The 18,680-nt window shown below is 41.2% G+C and overlaps 1 protein-coding gene across 2 annotated transcripts in view; it reads left to right on the plus strand.

Annotated features, from left to right (window-relative positions):
• The window catches only part of CDKL4 (cyclin dependent kinase like 4), a 71,065-nt gene that overhangs the window by 13,747 nt on the left and 38,638 nt on the right, over nucleotides 1–18,680 (plus strand). For both annotated transcript variants that reach the window (XM_055377757.2, XM_055377758.2), the window contains exons 2-4: nucleotides 659–885; nucleotides 4,250–4,371; nucleotides 16,613–16,685. In XM_055377757.2, coding sequence (XP_055233732.2) covers nucleotides 718–885; nucleotides 4,250–4,371; nucleotides 16,613–16,685 — 363 coding nt within the window. In that variant the 5' untranslated portion in view covers nucleotides 659–717. The remainder of the gene's footprint in view (nucleotides 1–658; nucleotides 886–4,249; nucleotides 4,372–16,612; nucleotides 16,686–18,680) is intronic.

The raw sequence follows: 18,680 nt of genomic DNA on the forward strand, positions 1-18,680 counted from the left end.
TGTGCCACCACACCTGACTAATTTTGTATTTTTAGTAGAGATGGGATTTCTCCATATTGGTTAGGCTGGTCTTGAACTCCCAACCTCAGGTGATCCGCCCACCTTGGCCTTCCCCAGTTCTGGGATTACAGGCTTGAGCCACTGTGCCTGGCCTGTTATTGTTTTTAAAGGCTGCTTTGTTCAATGGCCCACGCTCTTCTCTCCACCAGGTGGAAGTATAGCACTTTTTGTACCATGTCTTCTTACACAACTCCTCCTAGTCATTGTGTATGCACTTGGGTTAGAAGAGAAAAGATAAACAGCATATTCCAGAGTATGAAATGTTCCTTCAGCTGGATTTTACAGCATCATATTTCAGTTGTTTGCTTGAGGATAATGAAAACAATAGATGGGATAAGTTTCCTTTCCACAAATTCTTTTAATTCAACTGAGGTCAACATAGAACCATTGTCAGAAATAGCATATGAAATCTTTTGATAGCTGGAAGAGCTGCAGAGGACTAAACTAAACTAACAAAATAATATCCAAATATTTTTAAGTGGATTTCCAATTAATTGATGAATATAAACCTTTGGCATGTGGACAAATTGGTTGTATATAACCTATGAGAACATTGTCTTTTATAGCTTGATTAAGGCAAGTCTACCTTATTTTCCAGGTGCAGCATTGTACTGCAAGTCAATCGATACAATAATAATTTAAGTCACTTCAGCTATAATGGCAAAGTATGAAAAATTAGCTAAGATTGGAGAAGGGTCTTATGGGGTTGTATTCAAATGCAGAAACAAAACCTCTGGACAAGTAGTAGCTATTAAAAAATTTGTGGAATCTGAAGATGATCCTGTTGTTAAGAAAATAGCACTAAGAGAAATACGTATGTTGAAGGTAAGTTAACTTTATATATATGTAAAATATCATGGAATTGAGTGAAATATGCATGTTAAAATTACAAAGAATTTTAAAGTTATTTTTCCCCCATTGGACTTAAATTCCTTTGTATCAGCACCTTTGGGTAATAAGTTGATTATCACTTTGGACTTTGGCCACTCTGATTTTGTCTGTGTATGAATACAGCTATAGATTGTTATACTGAAAAGAACTTTTATTCTTGTTAGTAAATATCCTAAGTCCGCTCACCCCAGTGTTTACGCTCGCCCCCAACCCTGGCCCTCCTCTGGATATCCCTCCAAATACTTCCCCTACCAACCAGCAACTAAAAGAGCACCTCCTGGCACAGTCAGTCAGTCCCACAGGACCGCACCAATGCCCTGGTAGGCATCGACGTTCGTTGTTTCCTGTCTGCATTGCACGCCAGGTTCTTAGACATACTGAATATCACCCCCGGTAACGTACACATTTTTTACATAAAGGTTTTTGTTATAATTGTTTTCACTCTGATAAGATTTGACATGTAAGATTCCTAAGTTCTCAACGTAAATTTTTTCTTACGCTAAATATCTTACAGTTTTAGAACTATAAGCGACCTTAGAGATGGTTCTTATCTAACAACCATATTTTCCGCAGAGGAAACGGAGGTCTGGGGCAGCACTTCTCAAATGTTAATATGCATTGGAATCCCCGGGGACCTTGTTGAAATGCAGATTCTGAGTTGGGAGGTCTGGGGTGGGCCCGAGATTCTGCATTTCTGAGTACGCAGGGAGTGCGGAAGCTGCTGGTTTGTGGGCTACACATTATGTAACAAGACCCTGTGATTTCAAGGACACACAGGCAACCTTCATTTTTGACACGTCGTCTGTTTTTAGAAAATCCCCAGAAATTCAGTTTGTAAGGGAGGATAATAATTATCACTAATAATTATCATGTTTTCTCTCATTTTCAAATATTATTTCCCACAGGTTTCCTCAACTAATACATACTAGGGTTTTGTTTGAAATATAACTTGATACAGAGTCTTCAGGAACACATCCATCATGATAAGAAAAAGTTCACTCTTACCTCTCAGCCAGCAGAGGGCGCGCCGGTCAGCTAGCCAGCTCTGGCACCCTCACTGAGCTAAGCTGCAGGGCGGGTCTGAACCAGGCAGTGTGGCTTTCTAATAAAAATAATGCTTTTACCTGTCAGCCTCTCCGTCCCAAGTCTTCAGATAAAGTTAATGCTCAGGTAGTACCTTCTGCATTACAAGTGCCCAACTGGAGAATGAGGCTGTAAGGTAAAAACTAGCCTGATTACGACTCAGCTTGGTCTCTGATGAAGGCCCTCAGAATGTCAGAACGTCCATCTTTCTGCTTTTGGTATGTTGTGTCCATGTATGTCCTGAACAGCTCCTTCTGTGATCAATCGACCTTCCTTTCCTCACATAGTCTTGTTATTTAAATTGCTTGCCTCTCTCTCCTTACTACCTGTTTTTCTTTAGGCAAGTTACTGTTTTCCTGGGCTAGGTTAACTTCATTTGCAAAGGCGGTATAAATTGCTGACCTACCCAAAGACAGGAGATTGGACCAGGTTTAACCTTGACATTGCATCAAACTGTAGTATCTGTAAATCTTTTGCTCCCCTAGTAGAGATCCTGCTTTGCTTCCATACTGTGGTTTTGCAGCAGCACAAAGCCACTGGCTTTTTAGATGACCTAGTCTCTTCCACTCTTTGCCTTTCTGCTCTTTTAGGCAGTGGAGCACATAGAAAACAAATTGGTTTGGTGCTTTGGGCTTCTCTCTTTTTTTTCCCTTAGAGAGATGGGGTCTCAGTATGTTGCTTAGGCTGATCTCGAACTCCTAGGTTCACGTGATCCTCCTGCCTCAGCCTGGGCATATTTTTAATGTATAATGGATTCTCTTTTCCCCAGCTGTGGAGCAGCAGGCACACAGTTTTAGGGTGACATTTGTTTTGGTCAAGCCATGCTTACGTTAATAGATACTGAGGTAGAGGCATGCATTGTGAGTCTCTGTACCTAAAACTTTCTACTGGGCCTGCTATTTGTTGAGCTTCTACTATATGCAAAATGCTGTGTTCTCTCTCTCTATCTTTCTGGGTAAATGGTAGAGAGTTTGGAAAGTTGATTTGTCTACTATACTGGGAAAACAACAGGGAAGATGGGTTAGGAATAAGAGTGATCATGTATCCTGATTTGCCCAAGAGAGTTCTGCTTTATAGTTTTTGTCCCAGTGTCCTGCCTGGTTCACATCCCCTTTCAAAAGTGTCCTGGTGTGGCCAGGCCCAGTGGCTCACGCCTGTAATCCCAGCACATTGAGAAGCCGAGGCAGACGGATTGCTTGAGGTCAGGAGTTTGAGACCAGCCTGTCCATGTGAGACCAGCCTGTCCATGTGAGACCAGCCTTTCCAACATGGTGAAACCCCGTCTCTACTAAAAATACAAAAATTAGCCAGGCGTGGTAGCACCCACCTGTAGTCCCAGCTACAGCGAAGGCTGAGGCATGAGCATCACTTGGAACCAGGAGGCGGAGGTTGTAGTGAGCCGAGATGGCGCCACTGCACTTCAGCCTGGGTGACAGAGCGAGGAAAAAAAAAAAAAATGTCCTGGTGTGTATGCTGAATTATGTGGTCACCCTAGTTACAGACGGAGTGACCATATGTGCTGGTTTGCCTACGATAGTCCTGGCTTCTACCCATTACCCTAGTTTGGAGAATAAAATTATCTGATCGCTGTAGTGATGGTCTGTCCTACCTAATCAGCATTTTTCCTTGGGTTTACGATATTAAACAGAGGCTGTCTTGTGAAATGCGTCAGTTTGGGAATAGAATTTAACACACAAAATATCTATGCATAAGAGAGAACAACAGAATCAAAGAACAATGCTGAAAATATAATAAGTAAATTTAAAACACAGACTAATTGTGGGGACTTCTAGAATAGACAGTTTATTCCGATTTGATGGTTAGGAACGAGTATTACTGGGAGCCAACACTAGAATCCAGACTGGATTTAAATCCATAAAATCCATGGCAATATGTAAGCTGAGTGGATATTGATTATTTTTATAGTCCTTACTCAATAATTTCATTTCCTCAATTTTCTACTCAGGTTATTTTATGACTTGTATATATAGAATTTCCATAAAATACATAAAGTGTTTTTTGTTTTAGTGCAGTATTTTAAATTACATACTTTACTTGCTATCACCAGAGAGATTCAAGCAATTTTGTTACCACTTATTATAGGTACATTGGATGAATCTTAAATTTCTTCCAACTTTAAGTTTCTTTAGGGGGTCTGGGTAGAAGCTCTTACTAGTAACAGATCACTTAACTTTGCATTTCAATTCTTTCACAGCAATTAAAACATCCAAATCTTGTGAACCTCATCGAGGTGTTCAGGAGAAAAAGGAAAATGCATTTAGTTTTTGAATACTGTGATCATACACTTTTAAATGAGCTGGAAAGAAACCCAAATGGGTAAGTAATCTGGAAACTGAAATTCTGTACAGCCAGTTCTCAGTTTCATTTTCTGTGGAATTAACCATGGCAAATTTCAAATCCCAGCCACAATTCCCCTTTCTACCACAATGCATCTGGCTACCCCATCCAGTCTCAGGATGTCTTCAAAAGGCAAACAATGATTTACCTATAGGAGTTATATTTAGGAGAAAAACCTACAGCAGATATAAAATCAAAATGAATTTGAGGCTAAATTATGTATTGGATTATCTGAGTTCAAGGAATGAACCATGGTTTGATACTAGGAAACCTATTCATATAATTCACTAATAAGATAAAAAATATGTACGATTGATAAATTTGAAAATTTGAAATGTTGATAAGTTGAACATCCTTTCCTGATTTTTTTTTTTTAATCCCTAGCATCTAGGATTAAAAGAATAGTTTTTTTTTTTGAGACGGAGTCTTACTTTGTTGCCCAGACTGGAGTGCAGTGGTACGATCTCAGCTCACTGCAACCTCCACCTCCTGGGTTCAAGCAGTTCTCTGCCTCTGCCTCTGCCTCCCGAGTAGCTGGGATTACAGGCACACACCACCATGCCCGGCTAATTTTTGTATTTTTAGTAGAGACGGGGTTTCACCATCTTGGCCAGGCTGGTCTTGAACTCCTGACCTCATGATCCACCTGCCTCGGCCTCCCAAAGTGTTGGCACACACACCCCTCTTCAAATCAACTGCCAATTTTATACTCAATGGTAAAACTAAAAGAACTTTCATTAAAGTGAGGAAACAAGACAAGGATGTCAGCTGTCACCACTATAATGCAACGTTGTTCTGAGAACTCTAGCCAATGTAATGTAATAAGAAAAACAAATAAAACATAGCTTTTGGAAATGAAATAAAATTGTCATTATTTGCAAGATATTACTGATCTACAAAATCTAAGAGAACCACCTAAAGAGTTATTAAAACCAATGGAATTCAGTACAGTGACCCCTATAACACAACAAATTCCACATGCAAAAATTAACAGCGTTTGTATCAAACAGCACTTTAGAAAATCTAACAGAGAATGGCTGGGTGCAGTGTCTCATGCCTTTGGGAGGCCGAGGCAGGTGGATCACTTGAACTCACGTGTTCGAGACAAGCCTGGCCAACATGGTGAACCCCTGTCTCTACTAAAAAGATAAAAATTACCTGGGTGTGGTTGTGGATGCCTGTAGTCCCAGCTACTCGGGAGGCTGAGGCACGATGATTGCTTGAACCCAGGAGGCGGAGGATGCAGTGAGCCGAGATCACACCACTGCACTCCAGCCTTGATGACAGAGCAAGACTCTGTCTCAAGAAAAAAAAAAAAAAAAAATTAGTGGAGAAGGATCCCATTCAAATATTAACAACAACAAAAGTTTAGGAATAAAGAGAAAGAGTTGTTCTGACTCTGCATGAAGACAACTACAAAACTGAGATATGTAAGGATTTTATTTAAATGAACATGTTTCTAAATGGAAATATTCATGATTATAAAAATATTGCCTCTACAGTTTATCTGTTTATTAAACAAAATTCTAATCAGAATACCAATAGGGTTTTTTTTGAAATTTGAAAAAGACTAAATTGAGAAAAAAGGGACTTTTAACTGTCAAATATTAAATCACAGTAGTTTAAGAGACTCCCTTTGACAAAATTACCATAAACAAAACTAAAATAGAAATGAGATATTGGGTAAACTATTTGCCAGAATTAATAAATTTTATGTCTACCTATGCAGATTTTACAAATAACATTTTTTAAAAGGTTAACATCCAATTAATAAATATATTTATTCAAAAAAAACTTTCATAAATGTAGACTGTGCACCCAGCCAGTGCTAAGTCTACGGCATTGAACAGAGCACACACAGAAAAGGAGACTCACCTTACCTTCCAGTGAACATGGGAAGCAAATCATTAAAAAAGAGAAGGAGGCTGGGTGCAGTGGCTCATGCCTGTAATCCCAGCCCTTTGGGAGGCTGAGGCAGGTGGATCAGCTGAGCTCGGGAGTTCAAGACCAGCCTGGCCAACATGGTGAAACCCATCTCTACAAAAACTACAAAAATTAACCTAGCCTGTTGTCCCAGCTAGTTGGGAGGCTGAGGTAGGAGGATCACTTGAGCTCAAGAGGTGGAGGCTGCAGTGAGCAGAGATCATGCCACTGCACTCTAACCTGGGTAACAGAGTGAGACCCCATCTCTCTTTTTTTTTTTTTTCTGAAGACTTCTGTCTTCAGAAGGAAATGACCAGTACACCTAAGAAAACATGCTTATCCTTCCCTATTAATCAAGGAAATTCAAAACTTTTTAGCAAGGTACCATTTCTCATCTGTTAAATTTGGCAAAGATTTTTCAAAAATTATTATACCCAGTCTTATCAACAGTCAGGGAATCAGACCTCCTCATTGATGGCTAGAGAGAGTGCCATTAGGAGGGCAATTTGGCAATATGTATGAAAAAAATTTAACTGTTTTCATGCTTTGATCAAGAGATTCCATTTAGAGAAATTTATAGTAAGAAAATAATCAGATGAGGGCAAAAGTTATACATACGAGCGTTCAATACGTCATTATTTATAACAAAAATATTGGACTCCCCTAATTTTCCAACAGTAAAGAATTGGTTACAGGCATTTTGGTATATCCATCCATACAATAGTACAATATGCAGCCAGCCCATTAGAGAGCATGCTTTAGAACAATAGTTAATGTCCTGGGGAAATGTTCCTGGGATGATATATGAAAAAATGAGATAACATACTAGAATGTTAAGTATAATTGAAAATTTGAGTTTTCTCAAATTTTCTCAAATTTCTGTGAATGCACATATATTACTTTTAAAATAGAAATTAATATAAAAACAATTAAAATGGTATATTAATTCACAGTTAAACTTTATCCTGCACTAAATAGGATGTTGTATGTTGACTTAGAAGACAGATATGTTCAGCCGTTCTATAAATTAATTTATAAATTAACATACATTTTCATGAAGTTAGAAATTTATGCTTACTTCATGTATTGTTCAAGGCCCTGAAACTATTATAAAATATTCAATGCATGCACCAGTTTGATTGAATTGAACATCTTTCTCTTCCCTGCTTGTATCCTAAGCTTTCCTGTCTATAGACTTAGCTCATGTTCTTCTCATTTTAATCTAGAAGGTTCTAGCCTTTTTCACCTTCACTGTCTCTATCATAATATTTATTTATTTATTTATTTAGAGACAGAGTCTCACACTGTCGCCCAGGCTGGAGTGCAGTGGGGCGATCTCGGCTCACTGCAGCTTCTACCTCCTGGGCTCAAGCTGTCCTCCCACCTCAGCCTCCCAAATAGCTGGGACTACAGGGACCTGCTACCATGCCCGGCTAATTTTTGTATTTTTAGTAGAGACAGGGTTTTGCCATGTTAGCCAGGCTGCTCTCGAACTCCTAACCTCAGGTGATCCACCTGCCTCAGCCTCCCAAAGTGCTAGGATTACAGGCATGAGTCCCCACACCTGGCCTATCATAATCTTTAAAATGTGAGATCCTAGATATTTGTAACATCTCTAAGTTTCCTTCATCTGGATGGAATTTCTTCCTTCCTTTGAATCCCCATTGAATTTTCTTTTCATCCCTGTTGTGGTACTTGGTACTTATACCGTATATGTTTTTATGTGCATACTCTCTCTCACTAGAGTATAAGTTTTTTGAGGGCATACTTCATGTCTCATTGATCTTAATGGCTTCCTTATGCCTAGCATTCTTTCGCTCAAAAAATATTTCATGGAGCATTTTACACTGGTGCAGAGGATACAGTTATAATACAGTCCTGCCCTCAAGAAGCTTAAAATGTGATGAAGAGACAGATATTCAAAGTAATAACTACAAATGGTTATGTTGATTGGGTTAATGTTGATGCAAGGGATGCACAAGAGAAGCACCTCCAACATCTGTTGACCCCGGGAAGTGAGGGAGATTCTGCAGAGAAGGCAGCATTTGGGCTTTGAAAAGGAAGAGGAGTTGGCCAGATGGACACCCCTGGAGGAATGCACAGACACAAGAAAGAGCAAGGCATGTTCAAGCAACTCCTCTGTTGAATATGTGTTTTGCAATGCCAGGGACCTCTGAACTATCCCACTTTGCACTCTTTAAGTTTTACAAATGTGCTTAGCACTGCTGGTGTTCAGTAGTGCTTTGGGTCAGCCCTGAGACTTCAATCTATTATGCATGGAGTAATGCAAATAGGAACAATCTAGAATATGCTGCTCTTTTATGAAATGTTGGGTACTTGTAGATAACAATGATTAATTTAAAGCATTCATCTACTTGTACTCCCTTCCTAAAATCTATTTAAATAACAGGCCAGAGAGTATTTTTAAAGGCCTAAGTCCAGTGAATAGTAAACAGAGATAAACAACCAGCTAGTATACATACCAAGCCTTTTGGACTATTGTTTATTAGAGGAAACACGTAGGATAAATAACTGGTGTGTGGGCATAAGATCATCAATGTGGCCGGGCGCAGTGGCTCATGCCTGTAATCCCAGCACTTTGGGAGGCCGAGGTGGGTGGATCACAAGGTCAGGAGATCAAGAGCATCCTGGCCAACACAGTGAAACCCCATATCTTCTAAAAAATACAAAAAAATTAGCCAGGCGTGGTGGCAGGCACCTGTAGTCCCAGCTACTTAGGAGGCTGAGGCAGGAGAATGGTGTGAACCCAGAAGGCGGAGATTGCAGTGAGCTGAGATGGCACCACTGCACTCCAGCCTGGGCGACAAGAGCGAGACTCTGTCTCAAAAAAAAAAAAAAAAAAAAAGATCGTCGATGTAGTGAATGTGGATTGAGCCATGGGATGGTGAGATAATGAAGGGACCCAACGACTAAATTACAGCATAAAGAAGAGTTGGGCCAGGCGCAGTGGCTCATGCCTGTAATCCCAGCACTTTGGGAGGCCGAGGAGGGCAGATCACCTGAGGTCAGGAGTTCAAGACCATCCTGGCCAACATGGTGGAACCCTGTCTCTACTAAAAATACAAAAAAATTAGCCAGGCATGGTGGCAGGTGCCTGTAATCCCAGTTACTCGGGAGGCTGAGACAGAATTGCTTGAACCTGGGAGGCAGAGGTTGCAGTGAGCCGAGAGCATGCCACTTCACTCCAGCCTGGGCGACAGAGTGAAACTCCATCTCAAAAAAAAAGAAAAAAAAACCAGAATCTCAAATAAGTTGTGCCCATTTTGTTATAATCAGCCCAATCTAAAGTCATATTTCTTCCCCTCTGGTCCAACACCCATGAAATCCATTTCTTCATACATTCCCCGTTATAAATCAGCAAAATTTTGTAGTTCTTTTTGCTATGTAAATCTCCTCTTCCTCTGTTTCACTTTGTTATAGGCCCCCTGGGTCATGCTGGGATCTGACTTTAGTTAAGGTTTGGAGACCTTGAGGGGAGGTGGGGAGAGGAGGCTTGAAGAGAGCGGGCATCCCCACAAAATGCACCTGCCTCAGGTGAGATCTGAGAGTCTGCAGCAAGGCAGAACCAGCCTTATTGTACAAGTTTGGGGGCTACTTCCTATGAGAAGAGAAGTTTGGAAGGAAGTTAGGGTGCTCTTAGTTACATGAATACTTTCAAGTGTCACATTCCAATTCCTGGACTATTTCTCCTTCTCATCTCATTAACTGAGAAACTAATTATCCTCACATAAATTCAGTCTTTGTTGTCATTGAGCACCCTGCAGGGTTACTGTCTGTGTCAGTTTTTTAGTAATCTCGTGGAGATCCCAGTGGATCTGTGAAGTGGGTCCTACAGAAACAAGAAGTAAGGGGTTCTTTTAGGGTCAATATCAAAATGCCTGACGTCCTAACTGTGCCTTGAACCAAGATATTAAAGCTCTGAACCTGTGCTTTTTTTTCTTTAATTTCTCCAGTGAAGTTAGAAGCAATCAGACCACCTCACATGTCTGTTACTACTTATGTTCCCCATATTGTTCTATCACACTTAGTTCACCAAAGCCTTGCCTTGAATAGGCATTTTATTCCAGATGGCCTCAGGTGATTATTTAAATTCCCTTTTCAGGCCAAGCACACTGGCTCCTACCTGTAATCCCAGCACTCTGGGAGGCTGAGGCAGGCAGATTGCTTGAGGTCAGGAGTTCAAGACCACTCTGGGCAACAGGGTGAAATCCCATTTCTACTAAAATACAAAAAATTAGCCAGGTGTGGTGGCAGGCACCTGTAGTCCCACCTACTCAGGAGGCTAAGGCAGGAGAATTGCTTGAACCCAGGATGCAGAGGTTGCAGTGAGCCAAGATCATGCCATTGCACTCCAGCCTGAGTGACAGAGCGAGACTCTGTCTCAAAAAATAAATAATAAATAAATACCTGTTTCATTACTGAGTGGCCATCTGCCAGCATCCCAGCCATTAATGGTAATTAAATGCTGCCCTTCAGTCCCCATTACATCAGATACCCAATCCTAGATTCTCACAGCCTTGGATTGTTTCCCACATCCACTTCTTATACCATGTCCTGAATTGGTCAGGATTCAACAACAGAATTCACTCTAGCTAGTTTAGAGAGAAAGAGATTTGTCACAGGGTTTTAGTTTATAAAATTTCTGGGAGTGCCAGAGAAACAAGCTTAATTGAGCTCCTATTAGGTACCAGGTCCTGTTCTAGGTGCTGGGGCTATAATAACAGACAAGAGAAAGTCCTTGCCCTTGTGCAATTTACATTCTGATGTAGTCCAACAATAAAGAAGAGTTATGAGTCCTTGAAGAAAAATAAAGCACAGCGTGGAGTTAGAGAATGCCCAGGAGGTGTACTAGTCAAGGTTCTTCAGAGAAACAAAACCAATGGGTTACATAGAGGTATTGATAACAGGAGATTTATTATGGGTATTGACTCATGTGATTATGGAGGGAGAGAAGTTCCACAATCTGCCATCTGCAAGCCAGAGAACCAGGAAAGCCGATGGACTAATTCAGGCCAAGTCCTAAGGCCCGAGAGGACAGAGAGTTTCAAAGTCCAAAGGCCTGAGAGCCAGGAGCTTCCACATCCAAGGGCAGGAGAAGATGGACGTCCCAGCTCAAGGAGAGAGAAGCAGCCCTTCCCCTACCTTTTTGTTGTATCCAGGCCTTCAACGGGTTTGATGATGCCTGCCTGCCTGCCCTCACCTTTGTGGGTGGGTCTTCTTTACGCGGTCTACTGATTCAAATGTGAATCCCTTCCAGAAACACCCTCACAGACACACCCACAAATGATGTTTTGGGTTTTTTTTGTTTTTTGAGAGAAGGTCTCATTCACTTGTCTCACTCTCTGCAGTGGCCTGAACCTGGCTCGCTGCAGCCTCAAACTCCCGAACTCGAGCAAATCCTGCCTCAGTCTCCTGAGCAGCTGGGACCACAGACACTCACCATTATGTCTGGCTAATTTTTAAACTTTGAGTAGAGGTGGGGTCTTGCCATGTGGCTCAGGCTGGTCTCAAACTCCTGGGCTCAAGCAGTCCTCCTGCCTCAGCCTCCCAAAGTGCTGGGATTACAGGCATGAGCCACTGCACCTGGCAGAAATAATGTTTTAGCAGCTATCTGGTCATCCCTTAACCTAGGCAAGTTAACACAGAAAATTACTCATAACTAAAAGGAAGTAGAAGGAACAATAAACTGTTAATAGAAGTAGAAATAGAAGTAAACATAGAAATAGAAGTAAAATGTTATTAACAGCCTGATTGAAGGTATAAATAAGCCTTGGGGGCCAGGCGCAGTGGCTCACGCCTGTAATCCCAACACTTTGGGAGGCCGAGGCAGGCAGATCACCTGAGGTCAGGAGTTCAAGACCAGCCTGACCAACATGAAGAAACCCCATCTTTACTAAAAATACAAAGTTAGCTGGGTGTGATGGCACATGCCTGTAATCCCAGCTACTTGGGAGGCTGAGGCAGGAGAATCGCTTGAACCCAGTAGGCGGAGGTTGCGGTGAGCGGAGATTATGCCATTGCACTCCAGCCTGGGCAACAAGAGCGAAACTCTGTCTCAAAAAATAAATAAATAATAATAAAATAAGCCTGGCATGTTCAGAGAAAGCAGAAAAGAATGGGCTGGGATGGAGTGACTTTAGGGATGTGATAGGAGATAAAGTTGGGAAGGGAAATGGAAGTAAAATGTTATTAACAGCCTGGTAGGCCATAGTAACAAGGCTGGATTTTATTCTAGGATAGTAAAGATTTACTGAGAAGGACTGAATTCATCATGGGTAATAATAATGAAATCAAGCTTCCCCTATTAAGTTTTTATAACAAACTTCCAGGTAATGACTTCTGATGTCAGCATCAGGTCTTCCTCTGAGTGGTTCAAAGAGCATATTCTGAGCAGTTCAGTCTGAATTCCCCCATCATGTTACCCTTTCTTGTTAGCCCATTCAGACTTGAACTGTGATGTCTCATGTTTGCTTTAAGGCCTTCATTACGACTTTTAGTATTACTTTCAGTGGCAAGAACCTCAGTTACCTTTGTACCAACCGAATATTTGGTTTTGTACTTGCCCAAAATATAATATTTAAACGTTGAGCATCTTTTGATTTCACCAGAGGTTCATTTTGCTCCAAGATGCTTTGAAAAATGCTGCCTGTGGCTGAACAGTGCTGCAGCGCTCTATCTTTCTGGAATGGGCGCCGCGTCGATGTGTACTCTCTTTGATGGTTATCTTCTCTTTGCACGATCTGTGGTGTTGGTTTGTGGTTCTCTTTGATGGCTATCTTCTCTTTGCACGATCAGTGGTGTTGTTTTGCCCCTGACGGAATCTGCCTTCTTGGAGGCTAACTGAACCGAATGTGACACTTCCTGTGAGATGCCTTTAAACATCCTCTTTCATGTTAAAGTCATCTTTAACATCCTATGAAATTACTTTCCTGTGAAATTACTTCATTCTCCATTCCCTGTTATTAAGGCTAGTAATTGGCGTTTTGCAGTTTCTGAATCCTAGCCCCTACCTTGTTTCCCAATTCCAGTACTTACTCTCCTGCACCTGTAGGCTCTTAGATCCCAACTAGACCAGCGTTCTCTTCCCATGTCAGCAGGAGCATGTACTCCACCCTCGCTAGTCCCTCTCAAGGAATGAAATCCATTTCCCTTCCTCTCTCTGCTGCCACCATAATCTAAGTGTCCAAATCTCACTTGGGTTATTGAATTAGCCTCCTAATTTCTCTCTCTGTATGTATGTTGCCTTCCCAGAAATCCATTCTCCATATTATGTCACTTCCTTGCTTGATTTCTTTCAATGGTTTTGAATTTAGCATAAAATCCAAATTTCTTATTGAGATCTGGATCTCTGAGGCCCTCCATGGACTGATTTCTGCCAGCCTTCCCGGCTTCTTCACTCAAGTTTCAGCCACCCTGGCCTCATACTGTTTTCCCCACACCTCCAGTTCTTTCTCTCCTCAGGGCCTCTTGCTATTCTGCACCTCTTCCATCTTTGTACAGGGGTCTCAATCCCATCGACTGGCCTTATCTAATCTCAGACCTGTATCTCCAGAACTCATGTGGGTGTTAAAACCAGACATTGAGGGGATAGATTACTCAATAAACTTATAAGATATTATTCTAGTATTACACATGAGGAAAATTGAAGGTGCAGAGAGCTTAAATAACGTGTTCAAGATTATAAAGTAGGAAGCAGCATATCTGGGATTTGAACTCAAGCAACCTGTCTCACAGTGCTCAACATGGCTATACTATTCTTCCTGCCTCATATTTTAAAAGTGTACGCAATGTTGTTTCAGGTTTGGCTCTAGGTGAAGTGGGGAGAAGAATACAGTTGTATCAGTATTCAATGCTGGAAATAGATACTTCAAGTCGAAAGGGATTTAATCATGAAAATTAGGTACATTCGCAATATTAATAATTAGGAGAACTGGGGTCAAGGGTTGCCACTGGGCCACTGATGTCAAGGGCATGCCACCATAATTGTGGTACAAGATCAGGAAACTGCTCTGAGGAAAATACCGTGTACATAACTTGCTGTTTCTCTGCATATACTTCAGACTCTTGTAGCTGGTGTCATAACTGAGTCATGCCTGGGCCTTCCCACTGTTCTGTAAAGTCAGCTACATCTGCACATGTTCAGTTTTTAAAAAGTGATCTAAATATGTGATTTAAATATCCAAATATGATAAAATATTAAATCTGAGTGATGGATATGTTTGGGGTATTACATAATATAATTTTTTTAAATTAAGAAAATCCTTACAGTTGACATTTAGTAAAAGAAACTCTTATGTTTCAGATTTTTGAAAAATATACAAACAACAGCTGCATCTCCATCAACAGGGCTGAAAGACAAACAACACTGAGCAAAATATTTGCAGCATATATAACAGACCATGATATACATTGAGTCTTTGTAAATCAGTAATAAAACAGTGAACAGACCAATTTAAAAAGCAATAAAGGCATAAAATGGAATTACACAAAAGAAGAAATGTAGTATCCAATAAGGGTGTGAAAAATAATAATCACTAAAAATTAGTGAAATGCAAATAAAAACCACAGTGAGACATCTTTTTATTTTAACCACAGATTGGCAAACATAACATTGGCAAAACCAAATGTTGGCAAGACAATGAGGAGACAGGGACTTTGATGCACAGATGTTTGGTGGGAGTGAAAATGGGTATAACCTTCCTCAGAAAGGGTAGTTTGGCAGTGTGTAAATGTGAAGGCATCATCATGGGACAGTGATGTGAGTGATGGAAAGCTACCAACAGAAAAGTTACAGAGAATGCAATTGCTATAATTCATGGAGATGGTTACATAAAGTAGAATACTCCCAGAGTAAGTTTCCCAGACCCCCAATCCCCAGTGGAAAATACACCTGCCCATGATACTTCCCAGTATTTTCTATACAGAGGGATGAGTCTGCCAGGGACAAGAAGCTTACACCCTCTCATTCTTATGGGATCCTTATTCTCCCTGGCCTCCTTTTGGGCTGTCTGCTTACAGGGACAAGTAACTATTACAAAATAACTTGAGTGTCTACCACCATGAATTGGATAAATTGAAGAGCCATCTTCCAAGTATACCTTTTTTCCTGCAAAACCAAGTCTCAGGTCTACCTGAATTTCATCCATGCAGGATCGAAATGTAATGGGTGCCTACCATTGGTCTCAGAAATCCCACTTCTAGAACTTACCTTAAGAAGGTAATTGTGTAAATATCATAAGATGGATGATTACAGATATTCATTGAAGAGTTTCTAGAAACAAAAATTGGCTGAACTTAACTGCTCATCAATAGAGACTAAGTAAATTATGATATATCCATATAATGATCTCCTCTGGAGCCTCTAAAATATATGTGTACATGTTGGTATTTGTACCTCTATGCATAAAATTCTCAAAGTGGTCAGGGGTGAAATTGAAGAAAATAAACGGGTGGCTAGGCAGGTGTCAGAGAGACTTCATGTATATACTTTTATATGTTTAAAATTTGAACCATACGAATGTTTTTATTTTAAAATTAAAGTTAAAAAGTAAATACTGGCCGGGCATAGTGGCTCACACCTGTAATCCAAGCACTTTAGGAGGGCAAGGCAGGTGGATCATCTGAGGTCGGGAGTTCAAGACCAGCCTGGCCAACATGACAAAACCCCGTCTCTACTAAAAATACAAAAATTAGCCGGGTATCGTGGCAAGTGCCTGTAATCCTAGCTACTTGGGAAGCTGAGGCAGGAGAATCAAATTTCTTGAACCTGGGAGGAGGAAGTTACAGTGAGCTGAGATCATGCCACTGCACTCCAGCCTGGGTGACAGAGCCAGACCCTGTCTCAAAAAAAAAAAAAAAAAAAAGTACAGAGAGAGACAGGGAGAGAGAGGAACAGAGATGCCTGAAGAGAGCCACCAGAAGTTATAGCAGTTATTTTGGGGTAGCAAGATTTGACCCAACACATTTTATTCCTTTACTTTTCTTTTTTTTATTCCTTTCCTTTTCTTTTTTTATTCCTTTACTTTTCTATATTTTTTGAATCTTCATAAGCATGCATCATTTTATGGATGTAAAAAATTCAAATTACGAAAGGAAATTACGTAACCATAATAAAAAGATAGTGAAGCCCAATTTTCACTAAAATATTTTTTTAGGACCCTTCTGCATGGTGTTCCTTGAAGAGAACAGTCCCTCACCACTCCACTTCTATTCCCAGCCGTTGCTTCTGGAACTCTATCCTATGAGTTTTCATTTCCTTTTTTATTTTTTCCCTCAGAGTTGCTGATGGAGTGATCAAAAGCGTATTATGGCAAACACTTCAAGCTCTTAATTTCTGTCATATACATAACGTAAGTAACGTTTTCTAATGTATTTATTCATTTCTTCATGATGACTCTTTTCTTCTAAATAGCTCAGGGTTTTGTTTGGAGAGCTGAAGACAAAGGGAAAGTAAGAGCCAAAGAAGCAAAACAAAAGGAAGTTCAGCCAGTAATCCCAGCAGCTTGGGAGGCTGAAGTGGGAGGATCACATGAGCCCCAGAGTTTGAGACAGGCCTGGGCAACATAGCAAGACCCTGTCTCTGCAAAAAAGAAGAAAAGGGAATAACAAAAGAAAGTTCAAAATATGAGAAAAAAGTGATGCATTATTCATGGCTCTTTCCAATTTCTGTAAGAATCAAATTGCTAATTCCTTATGAATTAAAAATTTGAATAAATATAATGATTCCTTTTGCCATAGTGCCAGTGACCCCTGAAACTATTTTTAAATTGGGCGAGAATAATTTTTCAGGGCCAGTATGGTGGCTCATGCCTATAATCCCAGCACTTTGGGAAGCCAATGCGGGCAGATGGCTTTGAGCTCAGGAGTTCAAGACCAGCCTGGGCAACATGGAGAAACTCTATCTCTACGAAAAAATGTAAAAATTAGCCAGCCATGGTGGTGCGCACCTGTAATCCTAGCTACTTGGGAGGCTGGAGCTGGAGAATCACTTGAACCCAGGAGGCAGAGGTTGCAGTGAGCTGAGATCACACCACTGCTCTCCAGCCTGGACAACAGAGTGAGACCCTGTCTCCAAAAATAATAGTAAGTTTTCAGGATATTGCTGATGTAATCCCCCATGGTACTTTTTTTTTTTAACTATTATTTTTAAGTCTCTTAAGTCCTTTATCGCAATCTAAGTCCCCCTTTCCTTTCCTTTTTTTTTTTTTTTTTTTTGAGACGGAGTCCCGCTCTTTAGCCCAGGCCGGATTGCAGTGGCACAATCTCGGCTCACTGCAAGCTCCGCCTCCCAGGTTCACGCCATTCTCCTGCCTCAGCCTCCCGAGTAGCTGGGACTACAGGCGCCCGCCACCGCACCCGACTAATCTTTTGTATTTTTAGTAGAGACGGGGTTTCACCGTGTTAGCCAAGATGGTCTCGATCTCCTGACCTTGTGATCCGCCCATCTCGGCCTCCCAAAGTGCTGGGATTACAGGCGTGAGCCACCGCGCCCAGCCTTTCCTTTCCTTTTTAAAAACCGTTTCCGACCGGGCATGGTGGCTAACGCCTGTAATCCCAGCACTTTGGGAGGCCGAGGCAGGCGGATCACGAAGTGAGGAGATCGAGACCATCCTGGCCAACACAGTGAAACCCTGTCTCTACTAAAAATACAAAAAATTGGCCGGGCATGGTGGCGGGTGCTTGTAGTCCCAGCTACTCGGGAGGCTGAGGCAGGAGAATGGCGTGAACCCAGGAGGCGGAGGTTGCAGTGAGCCGAGATCGTGCCACTGCACTCCAGCCTGGGCGACAGTGTGAGACTGTGTCTCAAAAAAAAAAAAAAAAAAAAATTCATTAATTTTTTATAGCCGTGGTTCTCAAGCTTGAGCTTGCATCAAAATCACAAGGAGGGCTTGTTAAAACACAGCTTCCTGGGCCCCACCCCCAGAGTTTCTGATTCAGTCAGTCTTGGGTAGGGCCCCAAGAATGTGCATTTCTCATATTTTCCCAGATGCTACTGAAGCTGTTGGTTCAAGAACCACACTTTGAATACGACTATGTTAGAGAAATAATTTTGGCTGACTGTTTCCTGTATGTTCTTTCACTTGTATTTCCTGTAAATTGGAGTTTATATCTAGAGGCTTGATCATATTCAGGTTCAGCTTTTTTTAGATAACAGTGCCTCCTATGTGGTGCTGTACACTTCATATCGCATCCCCATTATGAGGTGTATGGCATCCACTTGTCCCACTTTCGATAATGATAAAATTGATGAGTGGGCTCAGGAGGTATTCGTTTGGTCCCCTCCATTATCATTTTCCCTGTCAACGTTGTTTCCCTGATGGTTTTAGCATCCAGTGATGATTATT

Source organism: Gorilla gorilla, chromosome 12 (assembly GCF_029281585.2).
Source record: "Gorilla gorilla gorilla isolate KB3781 chromosome 12, NHGRI_mGorGor1-v2.1_pri, whole genome shotgun sequence".
Taxonomy (NCBI): Eukaryota; Metazoa; Chordata; class Mammalia; order Primates; family Hominidae; genus Gorilla; species Gorilla gorilla.